The sequence below is a fragment of the Phocoena sinus genome, chromosome 19 (assembly GCF_008692025.1).
Source record: "Phocoena sinus isolate mPhoSin1 chromosome 19, mPhoSin1.pri, whole genome shotgun sequence".
Classification (NCBI taxonomy): Eukaryota; Metazoa; Chordata; class Mammalia; order Artiodactyla; family Phocoenidae; genus Phocoena; species Phocoena sinus.
Genome location: NC_045781.1, coordinates 9,784,459 through 9,806,968, shown reverse-complemented (window position 1 = coordinate 9,806,968; position 22,510 = coordinate 9,784,459). Strand labels below are relative to the sequence as shown.

General features: G+C 47.8%; 1 protein-coding gene across 2 annotated transcripts in view; it reads left to right on the top strand.

The window, feature by feature from the left end:
* Positions 1–22,326, top strand: part of RELB (RELB proto-oncogene, NF-kB subunit) — a 29,519-nt gene extending 7,193 nt beyond the window's left edge. For both annotated transcript variants that reach the window (XM_032613662.1, XM_032613663.1), the window contains 8 exons: positions 8,374–8,531; positions 9,879–9,970; positions 10,152–10,283; positions 11,850–11,954; positions 16,990–17,205; positions 18,022–18,090; positions 18,229–18,306; positions 21,510–22,326. In XM_032613662.1, coding sequence (XP_032469553.1) covers positions 8,374–8,531; positions 9,879–9,970; positions 10,152–10,283; positions 11,850–11,954; positions 16,990–17,205; positions 18,022–18,090; positions 18,229–18,306; positions 21,510–21,895 — 1,236 coding nt within the window. In that variant the 3' untranslated portion in view covers positions 21,896–22,326. The remainder of the gene's footprint in view (positions 1–8,373; positions 8,532–9,878; positions 9,971–10,151; positions 10,284–11,849; positions 11,955–16,989; positions 17,206–18,021; positions 18,091–18,228; positions 18,307–21,509) is intronic.
* Positions 22,327–22,510: the final 184 nt, after the last annotated feature.

Sequence of the window (22,510 nt, the reverse complement as noted above, 5' to 3'; positions counted from 1 at the left end):
GCCCTGTGGCGTGGCCAGAAAACAAATTAAAAAACTGAATTATAATAATAACCAAGCACCTGGGGTTGTTGGGAGGAGTAAATGAGTTACTTATACACGCCAAGTACCTCCAACCTGGTGGGTGCTCGATTGAGAGAGCTTCTAGTATTACTAGTATAATTATTATCATTATTACTCTTAGGCCGGGCCATTCCACTTCTGGGAACTTATCATGTAGATATGCCTGCATCTGGGTGAAAGAGGGACGTACAAGTTTCTCCCTTGCAGCCTTGTTTGTATAGAGAAGAATTGGAAGTTTCCGTGTTAGTCATCAGGGGACTGGTGAAATAATCGATAATCTACCGATTGCAGTCCTATGCAGCAGGGACAAATGTATCTGTGTAAGTGTGCAGGTAAATATAAACACATACAGTTAATACAGAAAAAATTTTAAATGAAGCCATCCCTTAGGTACTGATGTGGAAGTATCCATCTCCAAGATATATTCATTTTGTTTAAATTGAGGTGCAGAATTTTGTGGGTATTATACAGTTGACCCTTGAACAACATGGGTTTGAACTGGGCGGGTCCGCTTAAACGGGGATTTTTGGGCCTCTCACTGTCGTGGCCTCTCCCGTTGCGGATCACAGGCTCCGGACGCGCAGGCTCAGTGGCCATGGCTCACGGGCCCAGCCCCTCCTCGGCATGTGGGATCTTCCCGGACCGGGGCACGAACCCGCATCCCCTACATCGGCAGGCGGACTCTCAACCACTGTGCCACCAGGGAAGCCCAAACGGGGATTTTTTTCAACAGTAAATACGATCCCCAGTTGTTGGAATCCCCCCAGGCGGAACCGCAGAAACACGGATACTGAGGACTAGCTATAAGTTATAGGTGGATTTCCCACTGCAGGCAGGGTCGGTGCCCCAGCACTCCCTCCCCCACTCCCCACATTGTTCAAGGTAAACTGTACTACCGTGTGTGTCAAAAAGAAGGGAAAATAAGATTTTCAATTTGTATTTGGTAGTATTTGCGTACAGAAACTCTGGAAAGGAAAACAAATACAGGTGAATTCTTTTTTGGAGGCAGTGCTGAATGGATAAGGTACAGACAAGATTTTCAACTATACCCATCTTTATTTTATTTTATTTTTTATTTTATTTTTGGCTCTGTTGGGTCTTTGTTGCTGCGCGTGCTTTCTCTAGTTGCAGCGAGCGGGGGCTGCTCTTCATTGCAGTGCATGGGCTTCTCGTTGCGGTGGCTTCTCTTGTTGCGAGCCCAGGCTCCAGTAGTTGTGGTGCTGGGGCTTAGGTGCTCTGCGGCATGTGGGATCTTCCTGGACCAGAGCTCGAACCCGTGTCCCCAGCATTGGCAGGCAGATTCTTAACCACTGTGCCACCAGGGAAGCCCTTTATTTTGTTTTAATATTTTGAATCATATGATGTGGATCAAAACGTTCAAAAATATGAAGAGTCATGTTAAATTAACATAATTTAAATTAAATTAAAATGAACAAAAGTCCCCCATTCCTGCCTCCAGGTTCCCCCCGCCACCCAGAGGTGACCATTGTTATCAATATCTCATGGAGCCTTTCAGGAGTATTTTATGATTAATGATTATACAGGCAAATATATATATACGTATATACTATCCCCCTTTTGTACATAAAGGGGAGCGTGCGTGCGCGTGTGTATATAAAATGTGTGGGCTTTTTCGTTTTTTGGGTTTTTTTGGCTGTGCCATGCAGCTTGTGGGATCTATTTCCCCAACCAGGGATTGAACCCAGGCCAGTGGAAACATGGAGTCCTAACCACTGGACCACCAGATTCCCTTCCAGAAGTTATTTGAGTGACACACATGAAGGAAATAATAGATGAACTGAGTCGTTCTCTACAGCCCTGCTCTTAATAGCGGGAAACAGGAAACAACCAAAATGTCCACCAATAGGAGACTTGCACAATATAGTATCCTATGTCCACACGGTGGGATGAGATGGTAAAGAGAATAAGGCAGCTTCAGTCATGCTGATGTGAGCTCAGCTCCAAGATATATTCTTAAGTTAAAAAAAACACATTTTAGGACTTCCCTGACGGTCCAGTGGTTAAGACTCTACGCTTCCACTGCAGGGGGCACGGGTTTGATTCCAGGTGGGGGAACTAAGATCCTGCAAGCTGTGTGGCATGGCCAAAAAATAAAAGTTAAAAAAAAGAAAACAACTTCTGGAAGTGGGATTGCCCGTCAAAGATAATTTGACGGCTGTTGCCAAGTTGCCCTGCCCGGGGGGTTGCATGCATGACTGTCTCTCCCAGTGATTTCTGAGAGGCCTGGTTCATGTGCCTTTCCCATATGGAGACTTCATGTGTTTCTGGATCTTTGCCCAAGTGTCTGTGGACCCTGAATTATGTCCTCACCATCCCACCAGCCCTGGATCCCGGGCTCATCTGCTCCCTGACCTCCAGCTTCCTCCCTGGTGACCAGCTCTCAGTCTCCTCCAGATTTCCCCATACAAGACCGCCAGAGGGGTGCTGTTAAATTACACATCTGCTCCTCTCCCCTGTTCAGAACCCTCCTTTGGCTCCCTAGCACCCTCAGGAGGAAACCCAAGATCCTCCCTGAGCCTCTAAGACCTTTCATGGTCCGGCTTCTCCTGCCCATTCCCATCCAGCCCTCCTCACTCACCACCATCCAGCCACCAGCCCTTTGCCTGTGCCATTCCTCCTGCCTGGAGTGCTTTCCACCTGCAGCCTGGTCACCTCCTCCTATTCACCCGTGAGGCCTCAGCCCACCTCAGGGACGCCATCCCTGACCCTGGCCCCAGGTCCCAGCTCCCTCGTGTGAGATCTGTTTCCCTCTCCTCTTCCTCAGTGGGATTTGTACTCAGAGCTTTACTTGGGGGATTAGCAGAGCAACCCTGTCCTACCCCAACAAGTTTGGATTTTAGGGTCAGAAAGACTTGGGCTTTGGTCCTGGCACTGCCATTTACCAGCTGTAAATGTAGGGCAAGTCCAGTGCTTCCCTTGGCCTCAGTTTCCTCATCTGTAAAATGGGGATGAAGCTCCTGCCCCCACAGGACACTGTGAGGAAACCAGGGAGATGGCCCAGCACTGGTGTGCAGGACCCCTTACTCAGACAGGTGGTTGTAGTTGTTGTTATTGGATTTGGCTCCAGGCGTTGTGGCCAGAAGTAGCGTGTTAGCGGGACATTCTGGTGAAAAGAACGGTTTACTTTGAAACGTATATTCCATCACTGGCTTTTCAGGAATGGGCAAGTGTGGTACGTTAAGGGACAATTTTGTAGCCCCTCATTTATCTTTAAGCATTTTGTCTGTTTTTCCAATTTGATAAGGGATATTTTTTCAACTTTATGTCTCAAATTTTTTGGAAAAATTTTAAACCTATGCAAAATAGACAAGGATAGCGCAATGAACACCCGCATCCTTTTGCCACATTTGCTTTATGCCTCTCTCTTGGTTTATTTTTTTGGCCATGCCGCGAGGCTTGTGGGATCCTAGTTCCTGGACCAGGGAATGAACCCGGGCCCTTGGCAGTGAAAACACAGAGTCCTAACCACTGGACCGCCAGGGAATCCCCAATGCCTCTCTCTCTTTTTTTCTTTTTTTTAAAATAAATTTATTTATTTTATTTACTTTAGTCCTGGCTGTGTTGGGTCTTCGTTGCTGCACGCCAGCTTTCTCTAGCTGCGGTGAGCGGGGGCTACTCTTTGTTGTGGTGTGTGGGCTTCTCATGGCGGTGGTTTCTCTTGTTGTGGAGCACAGGCTCTAGGTGCACAGGCTTCAGTAGTTGTGGCTTACGAGCTTAGTTGCTCCGCGGCATGTGGGATCTTCCTGGACCAGGGCCTGAACCCATGTCCCCTGCATTGGCAGGCGGGTTCTTAACCACTGCGCCACCAGGGAAGCCTGCCTCTCTTTATATAGACATTTACGGAGGAAGATTTGAAAGTGAGTCAGAGATATGACACTTCACTCAGAATGTTTCAGCCTGTATCTCTCAAGAGCCATGACTTTTTTCCACAATGTAGGACCTTGTCTAATCACAGTGCTGTTATCACATTCTAGAAACATAATATTGATGCAAGAATATTATCTAAGATTAAGTCCATAGTCTAGTGATCCCAGCTGACCCCAGATATCCTTTATGCCTGTTTCTTTTCTTGTCTGTTTGTTTAAAATCCAGTCCAGGATCACGTGCTGCCTTTAGTTGACAGGTGCTGCTATGGTCTGAATGTTTGTGTCCCCCACCCTCCAATTCATATATTGAAACCCTAACCCAGAAGGTGATGGGGAAGGTCCCTTCCACCACGTGAGGTCACAGTGACACAGTCTGCACCCAAAAGAGGCCCTCACCAGAACCCAATCGTGCTGTCGCCCTGGTCTTGGGCTTCCAGCCTCCAGAACTGTCAAGAAATAAATTTCTGTTGTGTATACGCCACCCAGTTCATGGTATTTTGTCACAGCAGCCCAAACAGAGGAAGACAGGTGTCTTTGGTATCTTTTGACTTGGGTTCATTCCTCAGTCTGTCTTTGCATTTCAGGACAGGGACATTCGTGGAGGACAGGAAAGGCGTTTTGTAGAATGTCCCACATTCCGAATTTATTGGCTGTTTCCAGATTAGATGAGGTGATTCATTTTGGTGGGAATACCCCAGCGGTGGTGCTGTGGCCCTCTAGGCATCTCACATCATGGCCATGGAGTGGCAGTTTAATATCTGATGCTGAGTCGGAGCCCATGGTGAAGGTGGTGTATTAGTCAGCTCGGGCTGCCGTAACAAAGTACCACAGACTGCGTGCCTTGAACCACAGGAAGTTACTGTCTCACAGTTCTGGAGGCTGGAAGTCCAAAACCGAGCTATTAGCAGGGCTGGTTTCCTCTGAGGCCTCTCTCCTGGGCTTGCAGACGGCTGCCTTCTCGCTGTGTCCTCACTTGGTCTTTCCTCTGTGTCAGCACTGGTGTGTCCAGTGTCCACAGTGTTAGCACACTCTTTGTGTGTCCAAATTACCTCTTCTTATAAGGCCATGAGGAGACTGGATTAGGACCCACCCTAAGGCCTCATTAATTGACTCACCTCTTTAAAGGCTCTATCTCCAAATACAGTCACATTCTGAGGTACTGGGAGCTAGAGCTACAACATATGAATTTTGGGGGTATGCAGTTTAGCCCATAACAGGGAGTGACCACCATTGAAAAGGTATAGCTTTCCCTTTGTAATTAGTACATTACCTGTGGGGTGATATTTTGAGGCTGTGTTTTCCCCAACTTTTTATTTCTAAGTCTTTCCAGGCAGTTATTCTAGCTTTGTGTTGGTTTTGATTTCAGAGAGTTAGAACAGTAAATGTCCAACAATAGGGGGTGACCTGACTCCGAATTTCGATTTAGTATTTTCATCCCCATCTTTTAGAGGAGGAAACTGAGGCTCAGAGAGTGTCAGTTACTTGCACAAGGGTACACAGCAGATTCATTGTAGTGATTACTCCCATTTACTAAGTGCTCTCGTGTGCCAGGTACTTAGTACCTATTTTACAGATAAGGATGGTAAGACCAGAGAGGTTTATCACCAGGTAGAGCCTGGTTTGGTACCAGTTCTGACTGACTTCAAGGCCTAACGTCTATCCACAATCTCGCATGACATCTCAAAGATGAAAAGCTTTCGTGACTTCCCTGGCGGTCCAGCGGTTAAGACTCCGAGCTTCCACTGCAGGAGCCGCGGGTTCTATTCTTGGTCAGGGAGCTAAGATCCCACATGCTGCATGGTGCAGCCAAAAAAAAAAGGATGAAAAGCTTTCAGCCTTGCAGAAATCTTGCTTTTCAGAATCTCCTAATGTTACATCAGGGAGCTGGTTAAACTAATGGTTTTAACCCATCTGACTCAATGAAATTTGTCTACTCAATATAAATTGTCTACTCATAATCATCCCTGAAATCCATAATGCCCCAACTTTAGTATGAAGGAGAAATAAAAGGGAAATTATACAGCCTATACAAGCACATTTATTTCAGTATGTAAATGCTTGGGCACAGCCTCAGGGAAATGAAAACAAAGTAGCAGTTGCTTTGGATTTCATTAATACAGCAGCATGAATGCAGCCCGACTCAGCGTGGGGACTTGGCGACTTAAATGCCACAAGTCCAGCGTGGCCATAGGTGACAGGATTTTCCAAAATGGTGAACAGTTGGGAATTCCCTGGCAGTCCAGTGGCGCAGCAAAAAAAAAAAAGGCCACCAAAGTGGTGAACAATTCTGAGTTCAAATGAAACCAGTCTTCTCTCAATTAACATGGTGATTGCAGTCCTTGAAAATTCAGTGTATTTGAAAGTTATGGGAAAAAATACTGTACATGTAAAATGGAAGGAGGTTCTGGCTTCTGACCAGTTAAAACAGGTTTGTCACTGATGTGAATGTTGGCGGGACATTCAGAGGTCTTGCAGGACTTGTGTGGGACTGTCCTGGTATTGCAGGCTGTGTAGCATCTGTGGCCCTGTACTGCCTGCTGTGGGTCCCGATCCCAGTGTCAACCAGAATTGTCCTCAGTATCCCAAACGCCCCCTAGAGGGCAGTACTCCCTCACTGAGACGCACCTGTTCATTGTATTTTATAGGCACAGGCTTTACACATTCGGAGCAGGCTTTTGTGGTTCTTTCATGCCAGTTAGGGCCCTGTGAGTGACCCAGGAAAGCCAAGCGGCCACGTGGGTCTGGGTCCTGTCTCAAGGGGATAGTTTCTATCTGCTGCCCCACGTGACTGCTGAGTAGAAGTCCAGCCCCAGTTGCCATAACTTCTCTTTTAAAAAAGAGAATCTGGAAATCTGGAATAACGTGATGTCTCATACTTTTAAAATGTAAGCTCCAGATTTTCCCCAACTTTTAAAAAACATTATTTTATTGAAGTATAGTTGGTTTACAATGTTGTGTTAATCTCTGCTGTACAGCAAAGTGATTCAGTTATACATACATACATATATATATATATATATATATATATATATATTCTATTTCATGTTCTTTTCCATCATGGTTTATCACAGGGTATTGAACAGAGTTCTCTGATATACAGTAGGACCTTGTTGTTTATCCATCCTATATATGAGATTGCATCTGCTGACCCCAGACTCCAAGTCCTTCCCTCCCCCACCCTGCCCCAACTTTTTATTCTGAAAAAAAAAAAAATCCTTTAAATCTTTTGTTTTCTAGGTTTTTTGTTTGTTTGTTTCATTGAGGTATAACTGATATACAAACAATGCATGTGTTTAATGTACACATTTTGATGAGTTTAGATGAAAAAAATTTTAATCTCCAGAAAAATTAAGAGTACCATAAGTACCTGTGTACCCTTCACCTATACGTACCAGTTGACATTTGGCCCCACTCGCTGTATCTGTCACTCTCTCTCCATACACACAAACACACACATACACGCATGCACAGCGCTCACACACACACAAATACACATTGTGTTTTTTGCGGACCCATTTGCAGATAAGTTGTAAATATCATGTTATTTCACCTCTACATACTTCAATGGGCATCTCCTAAAAATAAGCTCCTGCATGTCTAGGACACTCATTACCATCCCTAGGAAAATTAGTAATATTCCATAATATCATCTAATATACAGTCCATACTTAAATTTCCCAATTGTCCCCCAAATGTGTGTTTTATAATTGTTCCCCCCCCAATCCAGGATCCAATCAAGGATCCTATGTTGCATTTGGTTATCGTGTCTCTGTAGCCTCTCTCCTCTTTTTTTTTTTTTTTTGAAATTGAGTTATATTTTATCAAATCTTAAGTATATAGCTCTAGGAATTTTGACATATATATATATATATATATATATATACACTGTGTAACTACCAGCCAGGTCAAAATACATTTTTTGTTCTCTTTTAACCCAAAATATGACACCCGTATTTTTATTGTCTTTCATGTCTGACCAGATTACCACAGTTTGGGCTTTTCTGATGTTTCCTCCTGATTAGATTCCAGTGATGCACTTCTGAAGGGGCTGTCATAGAAGTGACGTGTTCTTCCCAGTACATCCAATCAGGGGATGCCTGTGTTACTTTGGCCCTGTAGTGGTGACGCTGACCTTGATCATATGGTTAAGGTGGTGTCTACCTGGTCTCTCCACAATCAGTATGTTATCTGTGGGCTGTACTTGGAGACCTTGTGTGCATGCAATGTTTTTAAAGTCGAGTGGCGAGAGAAGGCACATCTGTGGGGCAGCTCTCATGTTATGAGGCCCCCAGGTTGGAAGCCTCCGGTTTAGGATCCTGGAGGGGTCTTCGTCGGGGGAGAGGGGAGGGGCGGGGAGCTACCAAAGGAGGCTTGGATGGGTGCAGGTGTTTGCAAAGGGACCCCAAGAGCACCTGTCTTCCTGCAGCTCCGGGATTGTGGAGGGCTGCGGGAGGTGGAGGTGACCGCGTGCCTGGTGTGGAAGGACTGGCCTCACCGCGTTCACCCTCACAGTCTCGTGGGGAAAGACTGCACGGACGGTGTCTGCAGGGTGCGGCTCCGGCCTCATGTCAGCCCCCGGCACAGGTACCTGAGCCCTGACCCCTCACCCTTGGTCACGGAGATTTTGAGGGGCTGAGGATCACCCCAGAAAACCTTAGGAGCAGAGGCAGCTTAGCCAGACTCTCCCCACTGCATTTCCTAGATGGGGAAACTGAGGCCTGGGGGCCGTGGAGGGTCTTACCTGGGCCTGGAACCCTGCTGCACACGCATTAACACGAATTATATTTATCCCCATTTTGTAGAGGAGGAAACTGAGGCTCAGAGAGGCGAAAGAGCCCAGATAGCCAATGGCAGAGCTGGAATTTGACTGCAGACCTGACTTGGCTGCAAGTCCCATTCTTTCTTTCGCTTTATAATTTATATGTTTTTAATTTAAAAATGTAAAGGTTCAGAAAGGGTGTGCAGTGAAAAATAAATTTCCTTCCATCTTTGGTCCTCTGGCCACCAGTGCCCCTCTCTGGAGGCAGCTAAAGATATGCTATGCATTTATATTTTTTTCCTTCCCTTATGAATGGTAGCAGACATTTGCACCTTGTTTTTATGTTCCAGTACATCTTAGAGATAATTCCCGTCAGTACATTTAGAGCTGTCCTGTCCTTTTTATTGACTGCATAGTATTCCAATGTATGGATGCACACAAAATTAATTAAGTCCCTATGAATGGGCACCCACAATGGTTCCAATCTCTGTTGCTCTATCCCTAACTGTGCTTCAGTGAACAGCTTCACATATATACTCTTTCTTCTGCAGGATGAATTACTAAAAATGAAATTGCTGGCCCCAAGTTTGTGCATTTATACTTTTAGTGATTTATAAACTTAGCGAAAATGTCAGCTCCATGAAAGCAGGGATTTTATCTCTTTTGTTCCCTGCTGTATCCCCCAGTGCCTAGCACAGTCCCTGGCACACAGTAGGTGCTCAAGAAATATTGGTAGAATGAATGAATACTGCCATGTTGTCCTCCAATATGTGATTGCTGGGGCAATTTACAGTCCCGCCAGCCATGGGTGAGAGTGCCTGATTCTCCACAATATCACCGGCAAAGGGTATGGTCAGATGTTTTGATCTCTGCTGTTTTGATGAGTTTTTTTAAAAATTGGCATCACATTGCTGTTTAATTTGCAGTTTTCTTATTATAAGTGAGGTCAACAGGTGCTTTCCTGTGGTAAAGATAAGTTCTCTCAAGAATTCTCCACACCCCTGAAAGGTTTGAACCCCAGTCCCCTCCCAATGCTGGGACCCCTGGGCCTGGGGGGCCTCAGCCTCTGAGACTGTGAGCCCTGAGACAGCATCTACCAGAGCCGTCCTGTGGGTTAGGGCTACACCTGCCCCCTCAGGATTACCCCCCTTGCCCCCTTCCCCCCGACTCAGCTTTAACAACCTGGGCATCCAGTGTGTGAGGAAGAAGGAGATCGAGGCAGCCATTGAGCGGAAGATTCAGCTGGGCATCGACCCCTACAATGGTGAGTCCCCACGCCTAGCCTCAGCATCCTGTCCTCTCAGACCCCTCGCCCCCTCTGCCACCCCTGTCCCCTCGCCTTCTCCAGTATCCACCATCACCACAGCCCCGTCCCTTCCCTGTCCCCCATCCCCCCACCAGGGTCTCCACCCCCCACACTCAGCCTTCCCATATCTCTCCCGCAGCTGGGTCCCTGAAGAACCATCAGGAGGTGGACATGAATGTCGTGAGGATTTGCTTCCAGGCCTCATACAGGGACCAGCAAGGACAGATGCGCCGGATGGACCCTGTGCTCTCTGAGCCCGTCTACGACAAGAGTGAGTCGAGGGTGCTGTTCCATTAGGGTTGTCTTTGGCTGCAGGTACCAGAAAGCCCCGCATACAATGGCATGAACAAACAGGGAGTTCTTTTTTTTTTTTCCTCAGTTATTAAGGCTGTTCCTGTTGATTCAGCTGCTCAGCTATAGCAGGGTGCTGGTTCAGCAGCTCTGTGAATCTCTTGGGCTTTCCCTCATGGTCATGAACTGGCTGCCGCAGCTCCAGACATCATGTCTGTGTTCAAGGCATGATGGGCAGTGACACCCTGTGTGGTGTGCAGGCTGTACACTGCCCAATTCTAAGGGTCAGCATTTACTAGGTAGCCTCTGGGAATGGGGCTTTCTGGTGTTGCAGAATGCACTACCAGTACAACTATACTAGGTAGCCCTTGAGAAGAGGCAGCATGAGTAATAATCTCTCTCTCTTTCATAGAGAAAATAATATATTCCTCAGAATCACCCTGGTAGACATCTCCTTATGTCTCATTGGCCAGAACTTGGTCCCACGGCCACCCTTAGTTGCAAGAGAATCTGAGAAAGCAAGTATCTAGGTTTTTCATCCTCTGTAGAGGGGTACAGGTATGGAAGAGAAGATTGGGAATGGCTGTGAGATTTTAGCCAGCCTACAGTGACTGCCACAAGCATCAAAATGGGCAGGGATATTAACTCAATCAGGACTTTTATGGGTGCAAGGGATAGAATCCCAACTCAAATAAGGAAAAAAAGAAGAATTTGTTCCATTAACTAAAACTATCCAGAGGTAGCACGGTGCTTCAGGTCTGGCTGCATCCAGGTTCTCAGTGATGTCGTTAGGGATCTCTTTCCATCTCTTAGCCATGCTTCCTTTATGTTAGAGTCACTCTTGGCAGGGCCCTCCCATGCAGGGGCAAAATAACTGTACGTAGCTCTAGTCTTACATCCTACCAGCATGACACTTCTCCCCTGCTCCCAAAGAGAGATTCTCTTACTCAGCATTTTTGCTCAAAGTCCCAGGGCTGTCTCTCATTGGCCTAGTTTTAGTCATGTCCTCCTCTCTGACTAATCAGCTGTAGCCAGAAGGAGGTGATGCTCTGATTGGCCAGGTCTAGGGCAAATGATCACTGCTGAGCTGGGAGTGGGCTCCGCCCTACCCAATCCCCATGACTGAGGTGGGGGGTGGTTCCTTAAAGGAAAACTGGGGGGGGGGGCTGTTAACAAAAGAAGGGCCAGGACTGCTAGACTGGCAAAACAACATGTGTCCACTACAAGTTTCAGGCCATTAGCCCTCATCTAAGACTCATCCCTGACTCCTGACCCCACCAACCCCTCCCTGAGGTCTGAGGGTCTCCCTTTTGGGCAGACACTCACCGGACCTCAGCACGGAGGACTCATGATCGTCCATTAACCCCTCCTGCCTGGGCATCTTCTTTTTCCACCTGGACCACAGGTTCCAGAAGGATCAGGCACCCTGGCTTCTCCATTTCCCACCTCTCCACACCCCAGGGTGGGCACCCATGGGGTACCTGGTAAGGGTTTGATGACTGAATTCTCGTTTTTTCTGTGTGCCCCTTCCTCTCCTCTTTCCCAGAGTCCACAAACACGTCAGAGCTGCGGATTTGCCGAATCAACAAGGAGAGCGGGCCGTGCACGGGTGGCGAGGAGCTCTACCTGCTGTGCGACAAGGTGCAGAAAGGTGAGGGGCCTGGGGCAGCGAGTGGGTGGAGTGGGGTCTGCCGGCTTGCAGGGGCAGCTGGGGAGCCCGGAGGATGAGAGGGTGAAGAAGAGCCAGTTAACCAGGGGAGCCGAGTGGAAGGGTCCAGAGCTTTGGTTGTGGAGGCAGACAGAAATAGCCCATTGATTCATTCACTCACTGAGTCACTCGCTCACCTGCTCACTCATTCATGAACAAAGAAGGAGGCACAAACAAACAGTGCTGGCCTGCGCTGGGTACCTGGCAGGCCTTGCCATCATGAGCTCCGGGGGGACTCTGGTATTAAAATCGTGGAGGTGCATAAATAAGTGCTTTATGACAGTTGGATCAGGGCTACGAATGGAGAAAATGGACGATGTTTCCACATCTGTTCAAATGTCAAAACCTTTTTCCAAATAGGGTTTTTGGGTTTTTTTGTTGGTTTTTGTTGGTTTTAAAAAAATTTTTTTTGGCCCGCGCCCCCGGCATTGGAAGGGCGGAGTCTTAACCATTGGACCAATTAAAAACAGGATTTTTTTAAAAAGAAAAAACAGCCCAGCATTGCCTGGGGGGAGAGCTTTCTCTTTTTTCTTTTTTTAATATTTATTTATTTATTTGGCTGCGCTGGGTCTTAGTTGCAGCACGTGGGATCTTCGTTGCTGCATGCGGGATCTTTTTTTTTTTTTTTTAATTCCACATTTATTTATTTAAATTTTATTTATTTTTGGCTGCCTTGGGTCTTCGTTGCTGCGCGTGAGCTTTCTCTAGTTGTGGCGAGCGGGGGCTACTCTTCATTGCGGTGCCCACGGGCTTCTCATTGCGGTGACTTCTCTTGTAGAGCACGGGCTCTAGGCACGCAGGCTTCCGTAGCTGCAGCACGTGGGCTCAGTAGTTGTGTCTCGCGGGCTCTAGAGCGCAGGCTCAGTAGTTGTGGTGCACGGGCTTAGTTGTTCCGTGGCATGTGGGATCTTCCCAGACCAGGGATCGAACCCCAGGTCCCCTGCGTTGGGAGCATGGAGTCTTAGCCACTAGACCACCAGGGAAGTCCCTCTCTTTTATTGTATATATCTTTTCTCTATCCTTTGTATCTTCTATCATGTGACTCTATTATAAATAACATCACCACCAACAGAAGAGCAAACATTTGCCTTGCTCTTTTTTTTTTTTTTTTTTTTCGCGGTACGCGGGCCTCTCACTGTTGTGGCCTCTCCCGTTGTGGAGCACAGGCTCCGGACGCGCAGGCTCAGCGGCCATGGCTCACGGGCCCAGCCGCTCCGCGGCATGTGGGATCTTCCTGGACCGGGGCACGAACCCGTGTCCCCTGCATCGGCAGGCGGACTCTCAACCACTGCGCCACCAGGGAAGCCCTATCTTGCTCTTATTTTAATTTTTAAAAATAAATTTATTTATTTATTTTTGGCTGTGTTGGGTCTTCGTTGCTGTGCGCGGGCTTTCTCTAGTTGTGGCAAGTGAGGGCTACTCTTCGTTGCAGTGCGTGGGCTTCTCATTGCGGTGGCTTCTCTTATTGTGGAGCACGGGCTCTAGGCGCGCGGGCTTCAGTAGTTGCAGCACGTGGGCTCAGTAGTTGTGTCTAGCGGGCTCTAGAGCGCAGACTCAGTAGTTATGGCACACGGGCTTAGTTGCTCCGCGGCATGCGGGATCTTCCCGGACCAGGGCTCGAACCCGTGTCCTCTGCGTTGGCAGGCGGATCCTCAACCACGGTGCCATCAGGGAAGCCTATCTTGCTCTTATTAAGTGCCAAACTCTGTCCTAAGCACTTTGTATACGTCATTTATTCAATCATCTAATTGCCTAACAGTTCTATGAGGTAGATTCTCTTATTCCCCGTTTACAGATGAGGAAACGGAGGCACAGAAAGATTAAGTAACTTGCTCAAGGTCACAGAGGTAGTCAGGTAGAGACAGGATTTGAATCCAGGTGGTCTGTGCTTCTGGGAGGAAAAATAAAAAATAAAGAAAGGGAGTTGAAAAAAAATCAGGAAGGTGGTGAAAAAGTAGTATCTGGAGATAGATAATGCTGAGGAAGGGGATAGAGAGAGATGGCTGGAGGTGTTGTGGGGCGCAGTTTGACTTAGTGGGGCCAGGGAGGACCGCTCTCAGGAGGTGGGTGACACTGGAGCCACAAAGAATCTGTGTGGCCATGTGAGGAAGAGTGTTCCAGCAGAGGGAACGGCAAGTGCAAAGGTCCTGTGGTAGGAGCAGGCCTAGTTGTTGGAGGAACAGTGAGGCCAATGGGGCAGGAGGGCAGTGAGAGGGGAGGAGGGTAGGAGAACATGCTACAGCCTCAGGAATCCCCGCACAATCGTTTCTTAGGTTGTATGGTTATATAGTTAACATCTATCTCCATCCCCACCCTCCCGCCACTGGGTTGTCTGGGCAGGAGCTGGGAGCATCCTGGTGAGCAGCTGTGTCCCCAGAACCACCCAGTCTAGGGCCAAGCACACATGAGGTTCTCAGGGAAAAAAAACCCAAAAACCTTTTTTTTTTTTTTTTCCTGATTCTCTCTCTCTCTCTCTTTTATTTTTCTTTTTTTCTGCAAGGTTTACTCTTAAAACAAAACATTTTAAAGTGTATACTTTATTGATATTTAGTACATTCCCAAGGTTGTGCCACCACCACTCTCTAGTTCCGGAACACTTTCATCACCCCAGAAAGAAACCCAGTACTCATTAGGCAGTGACTTCCTATTCCCCTCTCTTCCAGCCTCTGGCATCCACCAATCTATTTTCTGTCTCTATGGATTTACCTATTTTGGACGTTTTATATAATAGAATCATAAAATATGTGGCCTTTTATGTCTGGATTCTTTTACTTAGCGTAATGTTACGAAGGTTCATCCATGCTGTAGCAGGTATCAGTGCTTTGTTCCTTTTTATGGCTAACATTCCATATATGGATATATCCCATTTTGTTTATCCATTCATCAGTTAATGGGCATTTGGGTTACTTTCACCTCTTGGTTATTATGAATAGTGTTGTTTTCAACATTTGTGTGTAAGTTTTTGTTTGAACACCTGTGTTCAATGCTTTTGGATATGTACCCAGGAGTGGGAGGTTCTTATAAGATTTTGAATGAATGAGCAAATGGTTATTGGGTGGCTCCTCTGTGCTGGGTTCTGTGGTAGGCAGTGCTGGGACACAGCAGTGACAGAGAAAGGCCCAGCCTCTGCCCTCACACGGCTCTCAGTTCAGAGGGAGGTAGGGAAAGAAAGACAAATTACAAATGTGAGTAATGCTGAGAGGGAAGAAGACAAAGTGCTGAGATTGAACAACAGGAAGTCCAGACATGGTCCGGGCATCTGGGAAGGCTTCCCAGAGGAGGTGATATTTGAGCTGAAATCTGAGGAATGCCAAGGAGGCTGTTAGGAGTCTGGGAATTGGGGTCTGACCCCAATTGATTCGAGGTGCATGTGAGTCCTGTTCCGTTACTCACTCACTCACTGATCTCGGGCAGGTGACTTCACCACGCTAAGCCTGTTTCCTCATCCCTAAAATGAGCTGGTGTTAGGATGAGATGGGATCCCACGCACCTAAAATCTACACTACAGAGAGTTAGCATTTACTGAGGATTTCCTGAGTGCCAGACCTGGAGTTAGTATTTTGCATAATACTAATAAAAACGATCATACTTAACATGGACTGAGCACCTATTATGTTAAGCCCTCTTCTAAGTCCTTTTCTTGGAGTGACTCATTTAATCCTCCTAACAACTCTTGTGAGGTGAGTACTATGACTTTCCCTCTTGAAGGTGAAGAAACTAGGCCCAGAGATATCAGTAACTTCCTCAAGCTGTAGCAGCTGGTGGTGAAGAGCTCTAGCCTGCCCGGATCCCCATCTTGGCTCCACCACTTGCTGACTCTGTGACCTTGGACAAGTGACTTAACCTCCCTGTGCCTTTGCTTTCCCCTCAATATAATGGACTTCCTAAAGGTAGTTTTTTCATAGGATTGTTATGTGTCTTAGAGGAAAACCATGTCTGTCCAACACATATAAAGCCTCAGTATATGGAATTAGTGTGATGAGAGGCAATGCAACAAGACAAGAAAAAGAAATAGTAGGCAGAGTAGCATACTGAATCCCGACTATTCTGCTACCAGCTGTATGACCTTGGGTTAGTCTCTTAAACCCTCCAAGCCTCGGTTTCCCCATCTATGAAGTGGGTGTCTAGAAAAGAGTTAACATAGCAGGTCTGAGACTGTTAGCGTTTGGAAGCCCAGCTTACAAGGTTGACCCGTGGCTGGCTTTTGGGAACTTTGAGAGGGTTCCTACCATTCCCTGACTGTTAAGAGTGGCTCACTGTACCTAAACCGTACAAACAATATGGTTTGTGCGGATCATTTGCTTTCCTTCTGGGAGTCTGGAATTTTGATATGTGCCAGTTAGAGGGAGCCTACTTGATCAACTCCCAGTAAAAACCCTGGGCAGTAAGTCTCTAATGTGCTTCCTTGGTAGAAGCATTTCATGTGTGTTGCCACTGGGGGCAGCAGTGTGCGGTGTGCATGTTCTGTGTGAGTCCCCTGGGGAGAACTCTTGGAAGTTGGCACCTGGTTTCCTCTGGACTTCGCTCCAGGCACACCTTTCCTCTTAACTGCGTGTGCATCTGTCTTTTTGCTGTAATAAATCATAGCCGCCATGAGTACAACTATATGATGAGTCCTGTGAGTCCCCTTAGTGAATCACTGAATCTGATCGTGGTCTTGGGGGCCCCTGATAAGGTGGAAATATTAAGTCTACCTGCCTTTTGGATTGTTAAAGGATTAGATGAGTGTGTGTGTGTGTGTGTGTGTGTGTGTGTGTGTGTGCGCGCGCGTGTGTGTGTGCGTGCATGCGTGTGTGTGTATGTCAGTGACTGGCACACGGTAGGTGCTCAACAGAAAGTTAGCTGCCACTATGATTAGTTTTATTATGACTAGTTTTATTCTTAGAAATATTGGTGTTGATTTTGGGGGAGGCTGAGTGAGTTGGGTCTCTGGTGGACCAGTGTCCTGGCTCAGCTGACACCCGCACTTTCCTGCCAGAGGATATATCGGTGGTGTTCAGCAGAGCCTCCTGGGAAGGCCGGGCTGACTTCTCCCAGGCCGACGTGCACCGCCAGATTGCCATTGTGTTCAAGACACCACCCTACGAGGACCTGGAGATTGTTGAACCTGTGACAGTGAATGTCTTCCTGCAGCGGCTTACTGATGGGGTCTGCAGTGAGCCTCTGCCCTTCACATACCTGCCTCGGGACCATGGTAACCAAGGCCACCCAGGGTGACCCACCGCCCCAGAGACTAGGTCTTTGGTCTTGCTTGGGGTGACCCAAAGGGGAAAGGGGAAGAGGCAGAAGTAGAATGCAGGCTCAGAGTTGCACAGACTGGGGTTCAAATCCTGGTCTGCTGCTTACTGGCTGTGCGATCTTGGCTTCTCCTAGCCTCAGACTCCTCCTGTACAAAATGGAAATAATAATAGTACCCATTTTATGACATTTTGGGACTATTTAATCATTCCTCCCCTCAGCACGCCTGCTCATGCCTGGCCCTCGCTGGGTAGTGCTGGGAACGTAGCAGTGACTGAGACAGCCCCAGCCCTACCCTATGAGGCTCATAGTCTTGTGGGGAGAGGGGGCACAGATCCATTCCCATACGGTGACAACCAGAGTGGGCAGGGCTGGGATTGGAATTGCTTACAGAACTTGGATTGCCCAGAGTGGGGCACCTGACCCAGCCTTAGGGTTCAGGGAGAGCTTCCTAAAGGAGGGGATGGCTGACCTGAGGATGGGAGGATGACTAAGCAATTCTCCAGGGAAGTGGTAAGAGTTGAGGAAGAGTGTTTTAAGCAGCGGGAACAGCAAGTGCAAAGGCCCTGAGGCAGCATAGTGCCTGGGACGTTCCAGTGTAGCTAGAAGTGGATTTGGGTTTTATTCTGATTAAGATGTGGACATCTATTTGCATTGTTTGGGCAAAAACCAGAACAGCATAACAACTTCCCAAATGGTCTCTATAATTAATTCTTAATTAATTCTTATTTTTAATGGATTATTTTGTATGCCTCTGGTATCTCCTAAACAGACAGCTACGGTGTGGACAAGAAGCGGAAACGGGGGCTGCCCGATGTCCTTGGGGAGCTGAATAGCTCTGGTGTGTTCACTCTGCCCCTTTTCACATCCCTCTCCAGGTTACTGGGAGGGGATGACTGACCCCACTGCCCTGGCCCACCCCAGGTTGGGGAGGAGGGGCTGTTGGGATCCAGGGGTCCTCATCTCTGTCTTCCCTCAGACCCCCATGGCATCGAAAGCAAACGGCGGAGGAAAAAGCCGGCCTTCCTGGATCACTTCCTGCCCGGCCACAGCTCAGGTGGGTCCTGGCTCAGTGCAAGCCCCTACCCGCAAGGTGGGCCGAGGGTGAGCTGCATCCCTGCTTTTCTGGCCTTTTCAGGTCCCCCAGAGGCTCCTACTAGGGCAGTGCCTTACCACTTAGCCAGCAACATAAAGTGGAAAGAATAGTGGTTCTGGACACGGTCTGGAGGCTCTGATCTCCGCTGGGCCATTTACCTGCTGTGTGACCTTCACCAAGTTGCTCTACCTTTCAGAGCTTCAGGGCTCCTCTGAAAAGTCTCACCACATACCTACCTCATTGACCTTTTAAAATTTAATGTACTTATTTTTACAGACACTATATAATCACATAACTGCTTCGTGTGTGCTTACTCACTTAATCTGGGTAATCACCCTGGGGGGGGGGGTGCTGTCATCTCCCCCCACGCCCCACCACCATTTTACTGGTGAAGAACTTGAGGCCCAAAGAGGCGATGTCTCTTGCCCAAGGTCACACAGCCAGTCTGAGGTGGAGTGGGGAGCTGCACCTGGGCATAGGTTCAGATTAGTGATGACATGTGAAACCAGTAGTAGGGAGTAGACGGTGGCTAAATGGGGGTGGTGTCAGAGCCAGCCAGCCTTGAATTCAGCCACCCTCTGGCCTCTTCTACCGCGGCCTTCGTCTCAACTCACATGCCAGCCTCCAGTTCCCATGAATTCTAACCCTGTCTGGCTGCCATCCAAAGCCCTCCCACTCGCTGACCACTAGCTCTAAGAATGCTGTCCCCAACACCCCAGCTACCCCACGGCGCCCAGCTCCCAGCCAGCTGCCAACCACTCAGAGTCTGCTGAGCCTGGACCACTCCAGCCAGTCCCACCCTGAAGGTTTCAGTTATCACCTGTTGTCCCCGCAACCCACTGTAACCAATGCCCAACAGCTCTGCCCCTAGAAACCCCCAATCCTAGTCTATTTCATCAACCTTCGATTCCCAATCCCCAAAGCCTCTCCTTATCAGCCACCTGTCGTTCATCCACTTGTTCTACCATCCCGATTTCCCAGTGTCTAAAGTTCCCCTCTCTCATCCTTGTGGCAAAGCTGCCCTGGCACTAGAGTGTGGTGGTTAGGAGCATGGCCTCTGGAATCAGACTGGGTTTGAATTTGAGGACACAGTTTAGCCACTGTATGACCTCTTTGGGCCTCAGTTTACTTAACTTGCAGATGGAGACCCTCCCTCTTAGGGTTCCTTCCAGAATTTAGTGAGGTCACCTCACACAGTTATTTAGCACAGTGGCTGACATAGAGTTGGTGCCCAGGAGATGTTAGGAACTTGCCAGAAAGCAGGAATGCCACCTGCATTTGTTTAACTGCATTTGATCATGTTTAACTGCATTCATAGCAAAACCCCAAATAACAGGAGCTTCAATAGGATAGAACATTATTTCCCCTCTCACATAAACACAGTCCAGACGTAGGTGGTCCATGGATGGTTTGGTGGCTGCATGATCACCAGAGACCCAAGCTCCTGCCATTTTCAGCTCAGTTTCCACCTCATGGCCCAAGGTGGCTGCTGCAGCTGCAGCCATCACGCCCACATTTCAGCCAGCAGCACTTAGTCACATCAAGCTACAAGGGAGGCTGGGAAATAAGAGTTCCAGCAGTGCAGCGTCTCTTTCTGAGACAAGCGTAGTCAGCCTTTGCTGGTGAGGTTTGTCTTGTCTCAAAAAGAGAGACTCTCCCACAGTGACACTTACCATTTTACTGTACAATTTTGGGGCTTGTGACTTCTCCCTTGGGTCTCCCATGGTGTGGATGTTTCACTTTTCGGGTTGTCTTTATTTGGGGGGGGGGCTTTGGAGCCTCCTCTTCTTCCTCATTCTTGGGGAAAACTCCCTAGCACTACAGGAGCATGGTTTCAACCCTGCTTCTGCAATTCACCTGTGGAGGGCAAGTTATTTTGCCTGTTTGCTTATTAAATGAGAATGATCCTATTTTTAGTTTTTTGAGGAACCTCCAAACTGCTTCCCACAGTGGCTGTACCAATTTACACTTCCACCAACAGTGTAGGAGGGTTCCCTTTTCTCTACATCCTTGCCAACATTTGTTATTCGTGTCTTTCTGATGATAGTCATCCTGACAGGTATGAGGTGCTATCTCATTGTGGTTTTAATTTGCATTTCTCTAATGATTAACGATGTTGAGCATCTTTTCATGTGCCTTTTGGCCAACTGTAATGTCTTCTTTGGCAAAATGTCTGTTCAGGTCTTCTGCCCATTTTTTAATTTTAATTTTTAATTTTTGATGTTGAGTTGTATGAACTGTTTATATTTTGGATATTAACCCTTTATCAGTCATATCATTTGCAAATACCATATGACCCAGTAATTCCACTCCAGGTATATATTTTTAAAAAAATGAAAACACTAATTTGAAAAGATACATGCACCCCAGTGTTCATAGAAGCATTATTTACATTAGCCAAGAAATGGAAACAACTTAAGTGTCCATCAGTAAATAAATGGATAAAGAAGATGTGGTACATATACACAATGAAATACTACTCAGCCATAAAAAAAAAAAAAGAAAATTTGCCACTTGCAGCAACATGGATGGACTTGGACGACATAAGCTTAGTGACAGAGAAAGACAAGTACTGTATGATACCACTTACATGTGGAATCTTAAAAAAGAAAAAAGCTAGTGAATATAACAAAAAAGAAACAGACTCACAGATACAGAGAACAAACTAGTGGTTACCGTAGGGAGAGGAAAGGGAGGAGGGACAAGATAGGGGCAGGGGATTAAGAGGTACAAACTACTATGTATAAAATGAATAAGCTATAAGGACATATTGTACAGCACAGGGAATATAGCCAATATTTTATAATAACTATAAGTGGAGTATAACCTTAAAAAATCGTGAATTACTATGTTGTACACCTGGAACATATAATACTGTACATCAACAAAATTATTGTAACAAAAAATTACCAAAAAATTGTAATTATTTTGTAATTACAAATATTTTGTAACTTTGTAATTTGTAATTTAAAAAATTATTGTAACAACAACAAAAAAAGGGAGATAGAGAACGGTGATAGTCCCTACTCAGAGTTTCTTCTTGGCATTATAAGAGGCCACACCGATAAAGCATTTAGCAACAGAGGGGGCATTTGAGTTAGGGCCTGGCCAGAGGTCGACCCTAAAAGCCCACCATACTTTCTTCTTTCTTCTCATCCCTGCAGGCCTGTTCCTCCCGCCATCAGCACTGTTGCCAGACACAGACTTCTTCCCGGGCACCGTATCCCTCCCAGGCCTGGAGCCCCCCTGCGAGCCGGACCTCCTGGACGACGGCTTTGCCTACGACCCCGCTGCCCCCACGCTTTTCACCATGCTGGACATGCTGCCCCCAGCGCCACCACTCACCAGCGCTGTCGCGGGCAATGGGGGTGCAGGGGCCGCGGTCGGGGAGCCCCCCGGCACCGAGCCGCTGACGCTGGACTCGTACCAGTCCCCGGGCCCCGGGGACGGAGGCACTGCCAGCCTCGTGGGCAGCAACATGTTCCCCAATCAGTACCGCGAGGCGGGCTTTGGGGGCAGCCTCCTGTCCCCGGGGCCTGAGGCCACGTAGCCCCCGCGGCGCTGGAGGAGAGGCGCTGGGTGGGGAGGGAGGTGGAAGGGGCTGTGCGAACCCAACCAGGATATCCAGCACCCCCCATACCCTTGGGCGGCCCTTGGTCAGTCTTCCGACGTTCTCATCCTTCTGAATCGGACATCTTCAGCGCTGGCGAGAAACTCCGTAGCATCGGTTTCCCCTGAGCCCATTTTACAAGTGAGAAAACTGAGTCTGGAGAGGAAAAGGGGCTTGCTTGGCTCTCAAGCGCTCGGTTGTTAAAGCTGCTGCCTCAGCCCTCACAAGCGGGGGCACCTTCTCCAGGCGGATTCTGTTGTGTACATATGGGAGGAGGGTGCAGATCCCCCGCCCTCCGTCCCCAGGCTTGAAGGTGGGGGGTAGGTTGTTTGTTCTGAGTCTTCCCAATAAAGATGAGATTTTGAGCCTTGTGGGGTCTCTTCTCTTCTCCGCTTGAGAAACACCCGCGGCCCTTACGTACCAAGTCTCCAGGATCTCCCGACACACCGATTACCTCCTTCAAGCCCCGCCCCTCCCTCCTCGCCCGAATATAGGCCCCGCCCCTCGCGTGAGCGGAAGCACCGTCCGCCAGGCTCCGCCCCCCTTCACTCAGCC